General features: G+C 33.6%; 2 protein-coding genes across 2 annotated transcripts; one reads left to right on the top strand and one right to left on the bottom strand.

The window, feature by feature from the left end:
• The first annotated feature begins 1,293 nt into the window (after positions 1–1,293).
• On the top strand, positions 1,294–5,140 carry LOC122596624. Its single transcript, XM_043769235.1, has 3 exons — positions 1,294–1,954; positions 3,659–3,843; positions 4,593–5,140. Exons 1-3 carry the CDS (start codon positions 1,468–1,470, stop codon positions 4,950–4,952), a joined length of 1,032 nt encoding a protein of 343 aa, XP_043625170.1. The 5' UTR covers positions 1,294–1,467; the 3' UTR covers positions 4,953–5,140.
• A 2,319-nt stretch (positions 5,141–7,459) lies between these two features.
• LOC122596067 lies at positions 7,460–20,234 on the bottom strand. Its single transcript, XM_043768580.1, has 6 exons — positions 20,131–20,234; positions 18,476–18,681; positions 16,325–17,083; positions 13,163–13,283; positions 9,427–9,486; positions 7,460–8,983 (listed from the first exon to the last, which is right to left on the bottom strand). The coding sequence occupies exons 3-6, from the start codon at positions 17,044–17,046 to the stop codon at positions 7,784–7,786; spliced, it is 2,103 nt and encodes a 700-aa protein (XP_043624515.1). The 5' UTR covers positions 17,047–17,083; positions 18,476–18,681; positions 20,131–20,234; the 3' UTR covers positions 7,460–7,783.
• Between the last annotated feature and the right edge of the window lie 201 nt (positions 20,235–20,435).

Here is a 20,435-nt window from a genome sequence, read left to right as displayed (position 1 = left end):
TATGTTTTTTCTTTTCTGAACGGTAACTTTTATTCACAACAAAACGCCAAACTCACATAACAATGGAGTGACAACAATATACATTACAAACTATTTACGATACATCAGTCATCCCAACCAATCGACCGAACCCTAGATCTACTCTTATACCAAAGGTATCCAATCGACTTAACATCTTGAAAAACCTTCTCAACACAAACCTTCGCGTGATTAAATACCTTGTTGTTGCTCACTTTCCAAAGGCACCAACAGACCACAAACACAATGGAATGACCATGTCATTCGTACTTTTTAGTTGTGAAATTACTCATATAATGTTTTTGAATGACACATCTATGTGTACAGGCTGGTCAACCACTATACAGCCCCGACCTTGAACAAGTGTAAGCGGCACAAGAGAGTAGGGCCTCAGAATTTGAAGGGCACCAATTTTTTACAAAGTCCAAGCCTAGTGGGTAGTCAAAACCCAAATTTAATCAAAGTCTGATACATTTAGTCTTTAGAATTAAATTATATTGTAAATATAAATAACTACAAATATAAATGTATAATATATACTAACGATTCCATCCTATCTTTGACGTTTTTGACTTTTCGAAGCAAATCTCATATCCAAACGTAAACCGTAAGGTTTTTTTTTTGGTTTAGTGGGCATCATTTATATTATCGAGCAGGATACATAAAATCTATGTGATGGGCCTGCCACCGTATAAACTTTGACAAGTTTGTAATGATACATATTAATATTTCAGTTTATTAATCAATCGTATATATAAAAAAATATATGTTAGTCATCTGGTTTCTAAAATGTATATAATATAAGGGATTTGCTAACTAGTGCCCCTAGTGCACTAGTTAAGAAGCATTTGATAAACTTGTTATTTCCTTATTAATCAAAAATTGTATATAATGTGTATTAATTCAACTTAGCGATTTCTATTTTTTAATGAATAATTAATACATATTTTCATATTTTAAGAAAGTTGGACTTCATTAAATGTTTTATTAAATGCTTTTTAATTAGTGCATTAAGGTACTAGTTAGCCAATCCTATAATATAAATAGAACATTGATGACATTTAGTTTTAATTTGATGGGTGGGGAAGAATTGATTTTAATGTTAGTAATTTGAAGTATGATATAGGTGATGTTACATTAAGAGTATTAAGTTTGATATTGAGTTATATTGACTGTTTTTTTGACTTGTATCTAATTACATATCAACCTATAATAACTTGTTAGTTTCTTGAAGTATAAACAAAACAAATTTTACACTCCAAACAAAATCCAAAAACAACCTCCCTAGATACTCTCACTCAAAATATTTCATCCTAATTTTTTTTAATTTTTTATGAATGAATGAATCAATATCATAGATATAGATATACATAAATCTTTCTATATTTTTATCACAGCATAAACATTTCATCATCACAATCATCCCCCAAAAAGCAGCCCTAAACAAACATGTCATCTTTTTCTTGCTTTTCCGATCCCAACCCACTCAACTCCGACGACGACACTTCACCGCCGTCATCCCCCACCGCCGCCGGAAAATCTGATTTTTCCGGCAGCTTCAAACAAACCATCAACCGCCATGTACAAAACGTTGCCACTTTTCTTGCCCCACCACCCCACCAACCTTTTTCATCACCGGATCATCTTTCCGGTGATGGGGTTTCCGGTGATGGGTCACCGTCATCTTCTTCTTTACAAGGTTTAAAAAATGATCTTGCGGAAATTGGTGGCAGTTTTAAGAATTTGTTATCATCACCCAAGAAAACTGTTACTGAGATTACTAAATTTGCTTCAAATTTTCTTCAGTTTGAAAAAAATGATGAAAATGATGATGATGATGATGTTGGAATTACTAAAGATGTTGTCGATTTTGTTAAGACGGTTTCGAATCGGCCCGAATGTTGGATTGAGTTCCCATTGTCTTTGCAAGATAAAGGTTTGATTTTTTTTGTTGAACTTTTTTGTAGACTTTATGTTTTTGTGTATATGTGGATTGCAGTATGAATATATAGATATGAATGTATATATGATCAAATTATGATTTAGAAGTTTTAGTATATGATCGTAACGAGTTATCGTTAATTTGGTAGATATGATTGTGTATGCGCGTATACGCGTTTGTATGTCTGTACGTGTGTGCGTGTGTCAATCCTTCCAGGCATTTCCTTTCGGGACCTCAGGACTAGGGAGGGAATAAAGTGTATAATAGGATCCTAACGAGTCATCGTTAATTGTGTAGATATGATCATCATGAATTTTTGGTAGAAGATCAGTTTATGAATTTGTGTCAAGATTCTAACAAGTTAACATTAATTGATGACAAGTCATCATCATTTTCTTTGGACGTATATGGGTGTGAATTGTAGAGCGTTTGGTTAAATGACTAGTTGTGATCATTGTTAAGTGGATGTATCATGAATGACGATGCTATAGAGTGATATTAGTTTGGTTGAGAGAGCAAGATATTGATCTACGTTTTTATTGTAATGACTACTTATGATCATTTCTTGGATGTATTTGGTTATGATTTGTTGAAAGTTTGTGATATAGATTTCTGTGACTAGTTATGATCATTGTTATATGGATGTATCATGAATACTGAGAGAGAGCAAAGATATCGATACAAATCTTCTCGTGTACATTTTGTCTCTATTAATAGTTAGTGTGTTTTTGGAGGTCTACATATGAATATATGAACATCCTTGGGTAGAAATTTTATGATAATTTCTTGGATGACTATATATGATCATTGTTATTCGGGTATATCATGAACTTACATAGTATAAAGTGATGTTAGTTTAGTTGATAATAGTACACTGGGTGGAGCCTGTATCTGGTTGTATCATATTGCACTGAAAGAATATATATGATCATATATGTTGGATGTATTATGAGCCTGCAAAATGATATTAGTTCAGTTGATAAACAAGATTTTAATTGAAGGTGTCTAAAAAGGGTTAATGTCAGACCAGCCTTAGCACTTGTAGTTCTAGCCGTAGCATGCCCTAGTGCGTGAAATAGAACCATGATCTTTTTGTATGCAATTACATCAAATACTCGTTAATATTTATTGGAAAATTGTTGTTTTATCTCAATGGCTCAAGTGGGGAAAAATTATAAAAAACAGCCAAAAAGGAAGTTGGTCGAATGGCCTGAAGGTCACTCATAACCTTTAAGTTATAGATCTTCATAAAAGCTTACTGAATCATTGAAGTACAAATATACACTTTTTATACGAACTACATGTTTTACCTAACAATTTATATCATAACACGCTCGCTTTTATCACTCAAATGAAGCTTTTTAATATTAGTAGAAAATATTCCTTTTAAACTCTTTATTACTCTTCTCTTGATATTCTTGATTTTGTATGTTTTGTACTTTTTATGTGGTTCTATTTCTAAAAAACTAGAAAACTATCATGCAACTTGTTGTTTACTGCTTTTAGAGTTTCTAACCAATCTGTCATGGTGTTGATTTCCATATGTATTACTTACTATTTATAAAACAATTAGGCCAAAACTTATGCTGCTTTTGTAGACATGGTATAAAATTTTATAATGTTACAATACACAAAGTACAGGAAATTTGCCTAAAACTGTTTTTCTCTGGGTTGCTAACACTTTTGGTCTGATCACAGATTTCAATATGTCCCCTGCTCAGAAGGATCACGCCTCAGCCATTGAACAGTTGGTACCAAACCTTGCTTCTTTGAGGAACACAGTTCAGAATGACGTGAGTGAAGAACACTTCTGGATGATCTATTTCATTCTATTGCTTCCACGTTTAGATGAGGATGGCTATCGGCTTCTATCAACCCCAGAGGTAAGATGATATTCTCATATGGTAGCTGTGTTCCTGTTATGTTCATTATTTGCATGTTGTACATTTCTTCTATATTTGCATTCAATGAAAGAGTTAATTTGAAAATTTTGCATTGCTTCAAATTGATATAGCATAGGGGGTGTTCGGATTTTTCAAAGTTGTAATAACCAGCCTTTAATGTTTGTCTAAGCATATACTACTTTTGGTTCTCTGATTATTTGGTAATTGAATAATCACTTTGCATAAATAGTTCATGTCAGCAGCAAGAAAACTGATTAACAAACTGCAAGTTAATGTGATATATTGACCTTTTTATAACCTTTCGATAAACTTTTACCCCTTTTATAATACAAGAGATCTCCCTTTCTCACAATGTCCTTTTTGGACCATTATTGGTTTAATTATCTATCAGGGTTAATTATTAATGACTCATAAATAAAAAAATGTGTACAATCGTACAACTTAATATTCGATTATTACAACTTCAAATATCTTAAGCATACAGCATCTCCTAGAAGCTGTTTTCTTACAACATACATCCGAACACCATTTTAGTTGTTTCCGGACTATGAGACTCGTCTTAATATGTATTTACTCTATACTTTCATATGAAAATGGTCTTTAGATATCTGATTAAGAGTCACAACACTTCCCTTAAGACATCTTTAGTCAAATTGTTGATAAATGGACCACAGTTTATGCTCAATCATGTTTCTTAATTTGAGTTTGTCTCGATTGTTCCACTATAGGTTGTTCACGTGCGCGAGGTACTCCTGGAAAAACTCAGAAACAAGAAGAATACACCCACAGGGATTTCAGAGGACACTCCCAATGAAACGGGTAGTCAAGTAATCAAGAATCCACTTCATCAAGTAACTGGAACCTCTACTGAGACTGGCAATGCAACAAATAGGATAAAAACCGAGAATCGTGAGGAGGATGAATCTTTCAGTGATGTTCAAAGTACCAGGCTTTCTTCAGCAAGTGAAAATAGTGATTGGGTCCGTCTTAGTGAAAGTTCGAAAACAATTCGGTCAACTTATCGTGAAAGACGTTCAGAAAGTGAAGAGTCAAGTGACTGGCATGCTGTGGAGGATGGTGATCTTTAGGTTTATGTTTGCATAAAATTGTTACTACATAATTGTGACTTTCCCTTCTTGGGCGTTCCATATTCTTCTGTGGATTATAATATCATAGTATGATTTGGTCAAATAGTCGGTAGAGCTTGTAAATTGACAATGTAAATGATAAAACCTACGCTCTGGGTTTATATCTTTCTAATCATTTGTTAGGTTAACGTGTTTGCGTTTCTGTCATGTGTAAATGATATGTTCTTTTGTTGGTTATTCGTATTTCTAGTTACTTTAAACTCGTTTGTATCTCGGCGCCACGGTGGGATTTCACTTGATTTGTCCATCTTTGGTTTATATTATAGATGAACAAAACAGGTAGCCTGAGGCCCCAAAAAGCATTGGTCCTAGCCCAAACTGGTCAGTTGATAGGGCGATTAAAAAACGCCACTGTCCAAAAAAAACCTTGGCAAAACATAGCCTTGTAAAAACCCATTTCAACTATTTGTGATAGTTGACTGGAGAGTAACAGGATGAAAACAACAAAATAAATGTGGTCATTTTGATAGTTGCTAATTGTTAAGTTTTATATTTAGCAGATTAAATCGGCTGCTTACAAAAACATGGGCCAAGTGATCAGAAGTCACCCAGTTATTATTAAGTGAGGTGTGAGGATAGTAGGATTTTAATTACTCATAGCCTGATGCCATGTCAAATAAAGTTTTTAGTGAATTTCATATTTTCCCTTATTTACAAATATCAAATATACCCATTCAACATTAGAAATATCAAATTTATCCAACCTAAATATTAAAATATCAAATTTCCCCAAATCACTAATTTAATTAGATTTAAATATAAAAAATCCATAATATTTATCTTTTAATCACAAAATGACTACAATGTCTTCTTAAAAGCCAAGCGATCTGCTTATTTTGAAAGAAAAGAAACACTCAACATCATGAATCTGCAACTTCTTTATTTTCAATGGCACCATGTATATATACAAAGAATTCTAAAATCCATAATTATGGAAATGCCAAATACAAGAACATACTTGGTTTATGTGATTGAAAAAAAAGCTCTTTGTTGGCCTAATCATGAAATCTACACGATTGCACCCAAACTTTTATAAACTACTAAATTAATTATCTTGTACGTCTTTAACAAATATGTTTGTGACAACATACTATAGATTAGTGGTCAACAATGTAATGGTAAATTCAGAACTTATCAATTACTCTAATGAAAATAATAATTAAAAAAAAACAATTAACTAAACTATAAAGAAAAGTGTTAACATAATTATGAATATAATTGGTGATTTGATCAGGTAAGCTACTAGAATGAAAATAAACAGGAATTTTTAACACTTTTGAGAGAGTATTGTAGTAATTTTATGGTTTGGAGATAATTATTATTGATTTTTTAGTTTTAGTTGTAATTAAATTTATGATTTGGGGAAATTTAATATTTTAGTAATTAGATTGGATAAATTTAATATATTTAAAATGAGATGAGTATATTTGATATTTGTAGAGTTTAATAAGGGGAAATATAAAATTCACTCAAAAGTTTTACGTGACTACTATGTGGACTCCTATGTTGACCCTTTTTGCAATTTTAATAACTGAGTTCTAAAATTATTCGTTTGAATATGAATGCTACAAAAGTACAAATACTCAAGGATACTGTTCAATGTTTTGTTAAAATATAGGAATGATTGATCTAATATTGATGATATTGATTTTTGATGTTAAAGAGGAACAGACAAAAACTAAATGCTTAACGAGTGACATAAAACAAAAAATAATCAAACTTATAATTAGATGTATTTCTTAAATGTTATCGAAGGAATTGAATTTGAATCCATGTGAGGAAATTTTGAATTTTTATATGTTTTTACATGCTTATATAGTTGTATGTTTTATGATAAACATGTATGATTTCAGCTGTATATTTTATGATAAAAAGGTATGATTTCAGCTTCAAAAACATATCGGTAGAGCAAACTTTTTAAACTCGAGGTGAGCACACTAATTCTAAAAATGTTATAATTTCTTCTACCTATAAAAAAATTTGTTATATTTGTATTAAATATGGAAATAATTGCATGTCAAATTTATTGGCAACATACAATCTTTATAATCAAATGATTTTGTTTTGATGTCTAAATTATAAACTAAATAACTAATCTATCTATATTATGTACTCAGACTTGCTAATTACTTTTGGATAAGTATCCTTTAAAGTTGGATCAATTGAAAAAATCTCAAACCCTAAAATGAAAATCAAAAACGAAGATTAAAATTTGATTTTTGAATCTTAAACGTTGATTGTAATCCAAGGGCTAATGATTGTCTAACTTCATCTCTATAGTTGGCAACTTTTAGAGGATCTTAATACATTATTTTTAGCTTCAAGGTTTTACTTAAACAGTGCTATCTCGATTCATCTTAGTTATAAATAAAAACCCGGAAATTTTATTTTCAATAATATTTGAGAGCTTTTATTGATCAACTAATTATTTCAGGAAGCTTTGGACATAAAAGGTCAAACTAGCCCGTTTCATACCACAATTATGGAATTACCCATATTAGTGCTTACAAAAGAATGAAAAGATCAACAAGAAACATATACTTCTCCAAATCTGAAAATCTTAAAAGACCTTATTTCACATTTTCTGAGAAAAAGAAAGAAAAAAAAAAAAAAGAAGGCGAAAAGACAAACAGGGTTGATGGAAAAAAAATCTACAACATGAAATTTATGAATACACCTTCCAATCTATGACTTTCCTGAAGAAAAAAAAAAGTTCCACTTATGTACAAACATAGACACAGACTGAAACTTAGCATCTCCGGTCCTTTGTTTCAAGGTTGTGAGTGCCTTCCATTAGATGGTGGAAATGGCAGATTGACATTGAAAGAACCTGGCCGATGCCATGAGACTTGATTGGAATTGAACCCACCTAACGAGTTAAAAGGTAGTGGTGGTAGCGGCGGCGGTGGTGGCATTGGCGGCAGTGGTGGAGGTCCAACAAAAGTGGGTGGTAGAGAACTGATTGCAGGTCGGAATGGTTGGTAAGAGAATGATGAATTTGTGTCGGCTCTTGACGGTGGAGGGATAGGACGTGGAGGTGGGGGCGGAGGCGGAGGCGGAGGCAGGGGAAGCGACAGATGTGGTGGGCATGGAGGTAAAGTCTGGAAGTTTGTGCTTGTACTTTGTGACGGCATTTGGTGTTGAACCTCTGGTGGACACCATTCAGGCATATCATCCTCGTCATCCTCAAAGAGTTTGATCTTTTTCGACGACTGCTCTAAGGAACCATTAACCAAAGGGAGCTGGTTCGAAAGAGAAATATCTAACTTTTGACAGTTGACATATGCTAATTTGTTGTTCTCAGAACTAGCAACCAAAGGGAGCTGAGGTGAAAGAGAACTATCTAACTTTTGACAGTCGACAAATGCTAATTTGTTGTTCTCAGAACTAGCAGGATTTAGAGGCCGAGTTACATGAGTAGACTTTCCACTAGAAATACCAAAGTCAAACTCAGGAAGATCATCATCCTCGAAAGGCCTTTTCTTAACCATATTAGACGGGTCAGAACTAACTGAAATCTGTAGCAGGCTAGAACTAGATGAAGAATTAGCCCCCTTATGGTCAAATTCAGTAAATGCAACGTTCTTGCTAGTTTCACTGTTTGTTGTCAATGGTAAAGTCAGACGTGTGTCATGTTGACTGGATTCTGGAGGTAGCTTTTCAGGTGAGGGTTTCTTTTCTGAGCCTTGACTGATGGAAAAACCAGGTGGGGAATTCAAAAGTTGAATAGAATCTGGGCTACTTTTACCTTCTGATGTGTTCCCAACAGGATTTACAGGTCGGCTTTTACGCCACACAACACAACCAATCATTGAATCAGGCTTGTCATCAATAACTGCCATACCTTTGAAGAAACCATATTTGGCTAGAATTGTGATAATAGGATCACTACGAGGACATATGTATAGATCTATACCCGATGAAAGGTTTGCAAATCCAACCCTGGAACTTTTCTTGTATCCTTTGGCTACCTGAAATAGAAGGAAAATGAAGAAAATTAGCCGCAACCGTTATGCTAGTGGTGGCAAATTGGGTAGGTCTGGTCATAGACTCAAGGTCAATTATGGTAAATTTTGCAATACATCAGGTCTGGTTAATATTATATCAATGCTTAGTATCAGTTGATTACAGGTTATATTACTTCATTAAAAATATTATTTGTTACTAAAATGATTTGGGAGGTTCTATGCACTCCACACTTTAGGTGATTCTCTACCTGTTTGACCTGTATCTTTTTAAGCCAACTTTTCTTACTAACCCATTGAAACCTTTATAGATAAAATATAATCCAAATGGGTCCGTTAAGAAGTAAATGGGTCGAATTGGGCCCTCTAACTTTCAGCCAATCAATTATGTTAAGTGAAGTGTCATCTACTGGAGTACTAGGCTTATGAAATGCTTAAAGAGCACACACCTCTTTCATACCAACCAGCCCAATGTTTGATGATTCTTCATTCCAATGTACTGAGATCACCTGTAAAATCATTTACGTGAAAGTTAGTAATAAGAGATAATTAAATAAGCAAGAAGGTGTTTATTTACCTAACAAGGGGCAAAAAAAGAAGCAATATAATTGCAAGTAAAGAACTCATTAATCAGGGACCAAAGTAATGCAAACTAAAGGGAGCTTTCAGAATGTGATGCCTTGCCTTCCTCTGGATATTATGGTCATACACAAATAACAACATGTGATAACCCTGTCCCACATGTGAAGGAGTTGACCAATATAGCCTTGAGTCCCAGGTTCAAAACTGGGCTATGGAATATGGGGATTGGGCTAGTCGGGCACTATGGTACCTTGTGGATGGGATACGTGGGTACCAATGCCGTACAGTGGATTAAGGGATTCCCTCCATAGTACCCTTTTGAACACATATAAACAACTTTAACTGCAATATTCAGATTTGTTTAGCTTTCTGGGTCTACAAGTAACAAATAACATCTCAACTTTAACTGCATGCCTCGTCTACATACTATAGGCATGCAGATGCATAGGTTTTAATTGCTGCGTTCTCTGCAGTTTTATACAACCTAAGAGAGATGAACCTCATATTTCACCCGCTAAATTACTTGGGTGTGTTTGAAACTTTGGATGTCCGATTTTAAACTTATTATGTAAAAACAATAATAATCATGAGTACAGCATAGTGTTTGGATTTGCTTATAATCTTTTGAGGTTGTAATAATCAGATAAACTACACAGGTCAAGGGACTACCGGACAAAGCTTAACTTTAGATGTTAATGGGGAAGTTTAGTGTGGCGTGGTTCTTGTAGAGTTACGTCAGAGCTTGAGAGTGTGTGACCTTTCAAGCTATGCCCATGGTGTTACATTAACTGGTTATAATTGATATGACATTTTTTGAGGAAGAGAAACCAGGATGAATGCTTTTTACATTCGCTACGCGCTGACTGGACGGACGAAGACAAAGGGTGAAAAGAATGAAACATGTAGGAAAGTTGAGCATCTTGTACCATCGGTTTAATTTCAGCATCTATATCTGTAGTCATTATATGATTGGTTATGTGAAGATTTAAAACCGTCAGGTTCTTCCATTGATCCGATAGAGAAATTGATAGAACCAGTTTTAAAATATAACATTTCCTTGATTGGAGAAAAATACGGCCTTGCAATACAGAGGGGTGACAGCCTAACTTCTGAAATCATTGCATCAACAAAGTTCTTATGTCTTGCTTTCTTCTACTACCTTCTTCCAATTTAAAATATATCTCACTTAGTCACTTATGCTTTTATTACATTGATGTTTTTATTGAATTAAGGTAGATTAATAAGTCTTTACTTTATATCAAATGCTTTGATCAATAATCAACCAATCAATCAATTACCACGTTGATTGGTACCTTGAGTAATTGACTAAGTTCATGTGTTACCGTTGCACATATGCAAACTCATTTCAAACGTGAAAAGTTGGTCAGCAAAGTGGTACAACCACAAGATTTGGATATTTCTTAGTTAAACACACATCCCAGCTGTTTTAGGACTTCCCTTGTGTGTTTTGCAGTTTTTATTGGGCAAGTCCCGAATTCCATTGTAAGTTATTTGACGTAGGACCCTATTCTATTTCTTTGACACATCTATTTATTCCGAGGAATCTGGAAAAAAAAAATCATTTTACAATCATAGAATACATTTCTCCACTAGAATTCAAGGGAATTATGAAAGAGGATCTTTTTATTTAAATTGAAAACTATTTCACTTTAAAGGTTGTAAACCGATCCATAAAAAAATCTGATACTGTTAACTCATTAGGAGTGCTTCTAAAGTCCACTTCTTCCCCATACAATATTACAATGAGTGAGACCTCTAAAGCAAGTCTTCAGCATATTTTCTGCCTCTTTTCCCCAAAGGAATCGATAGGCAGAGCCTAAGAACTATTAAAATGCTTCAACGTTTAAATTGCATGAGATGCTCAATGAAGATATTATAATTTCTTGTTATTGTAATCTAATTAAACTATTCGTTTTCAAAAGTTAATTTAATAACAGAGAGCAGATCCCTTTAGCGTGAATAATTTGACATTTAGAAACCATGCGAGCCACAAAAAGACCGTTTCAGCAGCTCCTTTAGTCCTGATACTTTTAACTATAACTATCTTGTCTAACAAGCAGATTTGATGTGATTTTTTAGGATATGCCCATCATTATGTATATAAGCAATCATCTGTGATTTTGATTCAGCTTGGAGGTTGATAATTTCTTTGTTATAGGATACTTGGACAGTCATTTAGTTAACATGACCATCAATATGGGTAAGATAGTCAAATAATGACCATGTATATTTTTTCCAGACACATGGTAACTGATCTGTAGCCTGCATTGGGATAAACCATGATTTTCATTGAATTAACCGGCGTGAAACCCATCCCAATCATTATCTTTCAAAATATGAAACAACAATAGATTTAGTTGATTTTAACTTGATATGTTAATTTAGAAAGTAACCAATAGCACATCCCCCTGTTAGTATTAGCGAGCTGACCACACATGAACTTCGGGTAAATTCAACTATTGCAGAGGTACACATGACTCAGCAGATCTCTGGGAACTTACCTTGTGTACTTTAAATTATAATTCATGCATAAAATCATTTTTACAGCAAATTTCAAATATGTGTTTGTCCTAGGGGATGAGTTCTTTATTTCCATACACATACGAAAGACTTGTGTGTATGTACACATTATTATCTTTATACATATAGTAATAAGGGAGTTAACATGGGCATATTGGTCCTAAATATGATTTGGACACATAATTATGTAAACATCCATTAGTAAAGTTAACTATAGTATGAAATACTATACCCAATTCTCAAATTAAACGTTGTTGCAGTTCCATCTCTACGTGCCTTTCAAAATCCCAACATGTTAGCACATTTCATAATAAGCTTATCTGATTAGTGGACCACAAATCAATTAACTAGGGAGTAGGAATCATCCATCTCTATCAGTGTTACGGAAATTCCAACTTAACACGCATGACATTTAGAAAAGATGAATGCATGTATATATAAGTATAACCCACTATAATATTCAATAGCTTTTGATAAATAAGTGACCAGGGAATAATTAGCATAAAATTAATGGTAAGTTTACATGTTGATTTCCATCAAGTAAAGTTAAACCAATAAAGAACAATTTCAACAGCAAAGTCTTTCTAATGTTTAGCATTAGGAGTGTAATCTATCATCAAAAATCATAGAACTAGAGGTTGAGGTGGTAGAATGGGTGGGTCTGGCAGATTTGGTAACAGATCAGCAAGGATTTGAGTAAAAAAGGCCAACTTTTGGTGCGGGTTGAGATGGGCCAGGTAGGGTTTGGTTTGCTTAAAACCATTTCACCCAAGATAACATATTTGTTAATTATATGATTACAAAAATTATACTATTTTAGTAATTACCTAATCTGTTTACGTGAAAAATCTTAGGAGATTTTATGCATTAAATACTTCAGGCACGTTAGAGTGTTAGACCCACTTTTTAGCATGTTTGACCCGTTAAACATAAAGATGGCATGTACCGACCGTCAATCTATTCACGAGTGGGTTGGAACTACCAGTTCGAGTTATAGGTGGAACACATAAAATGCATAGAACGAGTAGACTAATTCATGTAAAAATAATAACAACATCTTACCATTAATCCGCGATTCCGTGAGCGAGGAAGATCTTGAACATATTTTTCGAAAGCGTCTAATCTTACTTTTCCTTTAACTTCTATGAGTTCAGGCCAGTTGTTACCAACCAATTTCTCACCACTACAAAGAAACAATTACCCATAAGAAGAAACTCTACATAACTCAACTCCAAGACTATGACATATATAGCCTATTATCTCTAAATAAGCAATCATCAATTAAGTTTAAACTTTAACTTAATTAGAGCCCTAGTTGTCCAAGACATCAATATTGCACGCACAGATTCAACAAAGATTGATGATCCAAAACGAGGTGTTTCTTTTGCCAATAGTTAAATATCTACGAGCAATGGAGGATAAGACAATGTAAACCAAACAGCAAACACAAAGAAAGCCAAAGCCTAAAAAGTTACACAAAATTAGTAGATATCTTATGATGAGTTCCTATAACTAATGAAAAGAATGACCCCCTTGAAGTCTCAAACCTAATCATTTGATTACGGGTGTAAAGTTTTTACAAGTGGGTTCTAATACTTATTTTGAGTTGATATAATTGACAGCAAAGAGCCAAAAAGGAATTTAAGCATCCTTTCATGATATCTCAGCATCATCATGACAATGACAATCACCAAGCTATCAGCGTATCTATGACCTAACATCAGATGCCACTGCAACATACACCGGATCTACTAGCAGAATATATATATCTTATTCTACAGCGCCAACCATATATACCTTGTATTCTCAGGGATCTGGGTGGGTCAAAGAGTCAACTATTAAGTAAAGTTTTAAGGCAATAGGTCCTTCCGTTCTTATAAATCTATATTACTGGGTTTTCTGTTAAAAGTATTATTTCAAGTCATGAATAGACAATCAAGCCTCTACCTGTAAAATACTTGAATGAACAAATTTACGCACTTTGGACATATGCCCAGGTGGTTTCAGTCCTGTAATTTACTGTTGTTCCAATCCTGTATAAACATAGCATGTGTGTTGCACATTGAGGTTCAGTTTCTTTGGTAATGCGGCATCCTAGTTTACAACTATGTTGCCATCACCTAAAGTTAATGTGGCATCCTAGTTTACAACTATGTTGTCATCAACTAATGTTTTTTGCACACAAATGGCATTAAAATATAACATACTTTCCCATATGTCCAACTTTTTTTGCAAACACTTGTCTTCAGTGTTCCAAATTTGTAGAATATCAAGTTAAACCAGTTACACATCTGAGGTGTACATTTCTTATGCAGTAGACTCCAGTACGACGATATTAAATAACGTGGACTCCAATGTGCACTTGTACTTTACAGTTTGTAATTACTTAAAGAATTATTATCAAACTAGAAAATGAATCTTTCAAATGCAAAGGGCCATGGCTCAGATTAGACTATTTCATACAGGATTGGAACACCAAATAGAAGACATCTATATAATGGAGACAAAAAGTTTAGTCATTAAAAAGCAAGATATATAAAAGTTGATCAAACAGTGAATCAGTGATAATATTTTAACTGATAATTCAAGAGATTCAGTCTCCTGATTTTCCTTAGATTTAAGAGTTGACGGCCTGCAGCTGCTTAATATAAATGCTAAACAGTTTGCTAGATTTTCTTTTTGTGCTGCCACTAAAAGGCTGACTATCTAGGACAACAGAGAAAAATTATCCCAGAATATTTTGGTCATACTTTGTTAGCAGGCTTCATGAAAATACAGTGACAAATGGACCATGTTGTGATAATTAAGCTTCAGTTTATCAAAATGAGTCTTCAACATATGGAAAAAGAAAACATATACCAACAAAGTGTTTCAGCATATACACACTTAACTTCTTCCTGTAGATATTATGGAAACATCAACTTGCTCAAGAGCATTTCAATGGAGATGCAGTATGTGGTTCCCTTTGTTTTACTTACTGATCTGAAACTTAGCACTTGGTTTTTTCTTATTGTTAACTTTGTGTTCAGACTTCAGAATATAAATATTGTGCAGTTTGTCACCTGAGAAATTACAAAGCTCTAAGCAAATAGCTAGTTGGACAAATGTTACTTAAGCATCGCTAGAATCCCAAATGACATTGACAAGCATCATGATAGTGGGCTGAACTACTTATAATCTTTAGTAGTTAGTTACAGGCAATTAATCTAAGCATAGTGAACAATCTTTACAATGAACAGTCTCAGGGTGGTACTTATACCTGATACCAAACTATGCAATAAACTTTACAAGGTGCTATATCTCATGACCTATGCTATAATCTATCGCTTCCAAACATTGGTACCAAAGAAATGAGGTTCTCTAGAAAACTAGAAACCCAAACTGTAGCGCTACAACATACGGACCTGCAGAGAGGGAGTCAAAATTTTCCTTCTCTCTCTCACATTCTGAAATATATTAGGCTGAAAGTATGGACATAGTAAGTAGATATCAATCCCCACTAATAGGAGACTTGTTAACAAAGTCACCAATCCTTGTCCACCCCTTATCCTTGTCATCTTAGAAATGCTCTATCTCTATCCAACAGGAACAATCGAGAGTCATCAAGAAAAGGTCTATATCAACATAAAATGGCACCAATAGTCTCATTCTTGTATCAACCATAGTGCGCCTAGATTGCATTCTCTAGGTCTAGCGTACCAACTATAGAGAAACAGGAAACGCGAACATTAATGGCTAGTTCTTATGAATATAATATGTCATATAATCAAACTGAACCTCTTGGTGTGTTTGCTAACTTATAGGCATCAAGTGACTCTAAAAGCCTTTTACAGCACCGCTCAAATGGTATAATTTGACAGAAAATGTGAGAATCTCTAATCTTCAACACACAACTCATAAAACATGAAAAACATACACAATGTTTGTTTCTAATCTTAAAATCTCTTGCCTCAAAAGAAAATGGGCCAGCATTCTAAGGGACATCAATAAACCCTAAATAATGTACAATCAAGACATTTTGAACATAAGACGACTCATACATCATCCAAAATGCATGTTAAATCCAGACAAAAGCAAGAGAAATTTTGAATATAACTAAAAGCTATATTCCACTTGAAACAAACATAGTAGTTTCCAATAATAACAATTCTTGAAAAATGACTCCTGGTCTTAATTAATAGGGCTAAAAGAATCTTTAAATAGCTAAAGGTAAATTGGCAAGACCTTTTAAAGAAGGTGACCGCCGACAAAGTGACAGAAGAACTTAGTTGAAGAGATCCCTCCCACAGTTTTTCAGCAGATACACGAGTATCCTTTTGAGAAGGTGGCTTCTGTTCATCTATCGTGGGAGGATTAAGATCAGAATAATTTTTCATGCCATTCCCAGTTATGTTTTCTTGACTATCTATGGAAATAGAAGATACATCTTCACCAGAATTCCCTCTGGCACTCAACTGGCCTGAAAGCCCGTTAGGTTGACCAGAGTTCTTTTGTAAGATCTCAACAAGTTTCAGATATTCAGGAGTTCCCACTTCAAGTGGTGTTTTCATGGGTCCATAATTGGCAGAGAGAAACTTTATCAAATCTTGTAAATTAGAACCATCTAACGCTTCATTGGAACTCACTTTAGATTCTAAATCATGATTTTGCTGATGAAATTGTTTGTCAAGCTGATGCCTGAAGCTCACAGGTTCCATAGATGCCAGTTGAGCAATAGACTGCAAGTTTGATGATGGAGGAATGGAACTATCAGGCATTGACTTAGAAGAAGTAAAAGCTGCTACATTTGTTCTGCTTGATGACCCAGCAAGACGATCATTATGAGGACATCCTTGAAGAGGTTGAAGTCTCATATTGCCGACAGGAGTACCTGGAAACTCTTGTGAAAAAGTTCCGTGAACCGGTATGTTGGTACCATGCTTCTCTTCCCAATTATCCTTCAACATAACACCAACCAGGCAGATGTCTAATTTTACCCAAAAACTGAAAGAAGAAAGTTAAACCTTACATCAGTATACTGACAGGTCCACGGTCCTTCAATGTATCTTAGAAACGTTTTAGTAAATTTCATTAAAGCTCCAGAATCGCTCAGCTAGTAAAGATTATCTAAACTCGTTTTATACATTGCAATATACAGGCTTCACTTTACAATTTACAATTCGGCATGTACGGTCACTGGTAATCAATTCCATAGAAAAATAAAAAAGAAAAACAGTTTGAATTTTATTTTTAATTTATAGGGATTCAAGAAAGAAACATTAATCATTATAGCTCACGGATATATTATTTCATTCCTCCCCCTCCCTATCTTTCCTTGGAAAACTTCCACCCCCTTCAACATTCTCCTTCAATTAACTTTCATTCGTCCCATTTTCAGTTTTGTTCAGTTTGGTGCAAGATAGCTAAACTAAGGTAATAATATGTATTTCCTTCTCGTTTTTTTCTTAGTCATTGGCTTTATGAAAATACCTTGATGAAAGTTTCACATTTAGCAGGATAGTTTGTTTCAGTTAAGTTATATGTCAATGGTCACAAGGTTGGCTCTTGAATATGTATATCCATCAGAGTTCTGACTAAAATGAAATGTGCACTTTTGGGCATGATATTGGTTGGCTTTGAGTTAGTTCTTGGTGGATTGCCTCATGGCCATAAATCTGAATATGCTAATTCAAAACAGTGCATCTGAGAAGTAAAAGTAGGTATGATGATTAAGCTTTAGTTCCCTGTTCCCATATATCTGTGGCTCGTATTTATAAAACCGATTGCATCAGTTGTGCCTTTGTTTGAAAAACAGATTAATCTACATATTAGAAACTACTGAGTACTGATAGCTGCTATAGTTTGTTGGAAACATTTTAGACTAGTTATTTGACCACACTATCTAATTTCTAGAACCAATTTTGGCCATCAATAAGAAAAACTAAAGCTCTATCTGTAATGAGTATGACAAACCGCTTGCTTCTCATATTTTAATGCTAGAAGAATTAAAAAACTTGCAAATTGGACATGCACATACTGGACGGTCAATACCTATCAAGCTATAGACAATTTTTTACAGCTACGGATATATGGCATTAACGGTGCATATATTAAACGGGTTCTTTCAGATAAAAAGTTTTAGAATGTGTCAAAAAGTATTCTATATGAGATTTATAAGTGTTCATGTAGTCGTTAGACTCCCAAGTCTTTCGAAGCAAACATAATGTGACAAACTTAATAATAAAAGATAACATTCAGCTGGTTTATTCAACCTAAGCATGCATGCATGACTAAAAAAGGCAAAGACAACTACTCAAAACAATCCTCAATAAAAAAAAAAATGGGGTTCAAACTTTTTTATTCAAGCCCTTTTAGAAGATAAAATGACGGCCATACCAATCTTCCCAATACGTCTGTCAGGCATTAAGCTGAACTAGTTCCTTGTTGCAATCCCTCTCAGATCAGATTTACAAAAGATTTAAATTTTCTGCAAGTTAGCTTCTACAAACTGTTTTTCTCGCAAAATAATACTAGTGCTAAGATTTATTTGCTACAGTTTCAAATACATCAGATGCATATGGTCAAATTCCACCACAAAAAACCTGCAGAAAGAAAAAATATCAAAATGTAATCCATGTCCAAAGTGCGACACCAAAAAGAAAACAAAAAGTATTCAAGATAGATGTACTCATGTATACGCATAATATAAAACACGGATTGGATTATATTGTCAAAGATATGAATAATTAATGTTTCCTAATTCCATAAACCCCTAACTCAACTCTAGCAACCAAGTACACATGTGTTTTCAAAAGGAACTTTTAAAAGACTATTTACAATTTTACATATCAATACCCTCGAAACCTGTAGCCTCTTAAAAACAATAGCTACACCTTCACGAAATTTGTATTTTTCTAGTTAGCTACAAACCTACAAAGAACTGATTTACATATCACCATTTGTGGTCAAGTGGTATTGCCGACACTAGTTCATTAGGGAGTTGAAGTTTGTTTCTAGTTTACATAAGTTCTAGATGTAAATCAAGTATATGTAAAGTAACCGAGTCGACTCAATTTAGTGTTTATTGACTAGACTCGTACGAGTCTAACAATTCTCATCTTAATAGGTTTTCAACATTTGAAAATCACTTTTGTCTAACAATTCTCATCTTAATAGGTTTTCAACATTTGAAAATCACTTTTACACTCTTCCATAATAATTGTATCAATTCATTATTCTAAGTCCAATGTATTGAAACTTTGAAGCAAATAAAAAAGGACTTTTCGTATTTTGGGGCCAATTAAGTGAGTTACATTTGGTGTTAATATATACACCGTAGTAAGCTATTCAAATGGGTTTTGCAAACAACTTACCCATTCAAAACCCTAATCAAATTCTGAATTTTCATCTAGCATTAGTTTCAAAGAAAACAGCTTTCGGTTTCCTTTATGGCTCCTAGACAGCAAGACAGACGGGAAACATCATATGGTGCTACGGCCTAATGGTCTCGATAGTGAATCCCCCAATATTGTCTCAGTATCTTTTTATCCATATTAAACTCAATTTACACCTTTATCCATATCTGCCAAACTCTTCCCTATACAGTTGTGTGTGTGTGTGTGTGTGTGTGTGTATATACATCACCTATATATATATAAGATATTATAGTATTACACGTATATCAACTTATCAAAAAAAATTAAAAAATTAATGCTTTATGCACCTAGCAGCCTCATCTCATCACAAACACACAATAAAACCCTAAATTTATTTAATTTCATACTTATAATCTCTAAAACAATTTAAAAAAAAAAATTAACATCTTTATCCATTAAAATTTCAATTGAAACCTTAAATTCATTAATTAACAAATTTCATCATCATTCACAAAACCCTAAAAAAGAAAAGAAAAAAAATCACTATACATACACTTTATAGAATAATAATAAAAAAACCTATATATACAAACAAGTCATATAGTATTCATGCGTAATAATTAATAAATAAATACAAGATATATATAAATGAAAATAATACAAAATTATACTAACCTTGTTTATTCTTCTTCTACTATTGTCGCGCTAGCAACTCTGGCTAAAATATTACAGTACTTTTTGTTGTATATTTTTGATTTTATCTTCTTTTTTTTTTTAAATGTAGCTGGATAAATGGATTATCCGGTTGTGCAAATATCGGCCAAATGTATAAGTATAATAACTGGGTCTTCAATCCTCATGGTATGATATGGGCCTTTTATATTTGGGTTTTTAGCATGTATTTGTATTGGATTATTCTGAAAGTCAGCCCATAACATAATAAGTTTAAGCCCATCTCTAGTGTATCTATTACAAGTTTA

The sequence above is a fragment of the Erigeron canadensis genome, chromosome 4 (assembly GCF_010389155.1).
Source record: "Erigeron canadensis isolate Cc75 chromosome 4, C_canadensis_v1, whole genome shotgun sequence".
NCBI lineage: Eukaryota > Viridiplantae > Streptophyta > Magnoliopsida > Asterales > Asteraceae > Erigeron > Erigeron canadensis.
This window is presented reverse-complemented; position numbering and strand designations above follow the sequence as displayed.

Excerpts from the sequence above, each read along its gene's own strand:
- LOC122596624 (XM_043769235.1), top strand. The coding sequence starts at position 1,468 with ATGTCATCTTTTTCTTGCTTTTCCGATCCCAACCCACTCAACTCCGAC. Across the intron at positions 1,955-3,658 it reads ATTGTCTTTGCAAGATAAAG|ATTTCAATATGTCCCCTGCT; the intron begins GTTTGATTTTTT and ends GTCTGATCACAG. Across the intron at positions 3,844-4,592 it reads GGCTTCTATCAACCCCAGAG|GTTGTTCACGTGCGCGAGGT; the intron begins GTAAGATGATAT and ends GTTCCACTATAG.
- LOC122596067 (XM_043768580.1), bottom strand. The coding sequence starts at position 17,046 with ATGTTGAAGGATAATTGGGAAGAGAAGCATGGTACCAACATACCGGTT. Across the intron at positions 13,284-16,324 it reads GCGGTCACCTTCTTTAAAAG|TGGTGAGAAATTGGTTGGTA; the intron begins GTCTTGCCAATT and ends GTTTCTTTGTAG. Across the intron at positions 9,487-13,162 it reads CACGGAATCGCGGATTAATG|GTGATCTCAGTACATTGGAA; the intron begins GTAAGATGTTGT and ends ATGATTTTACAG.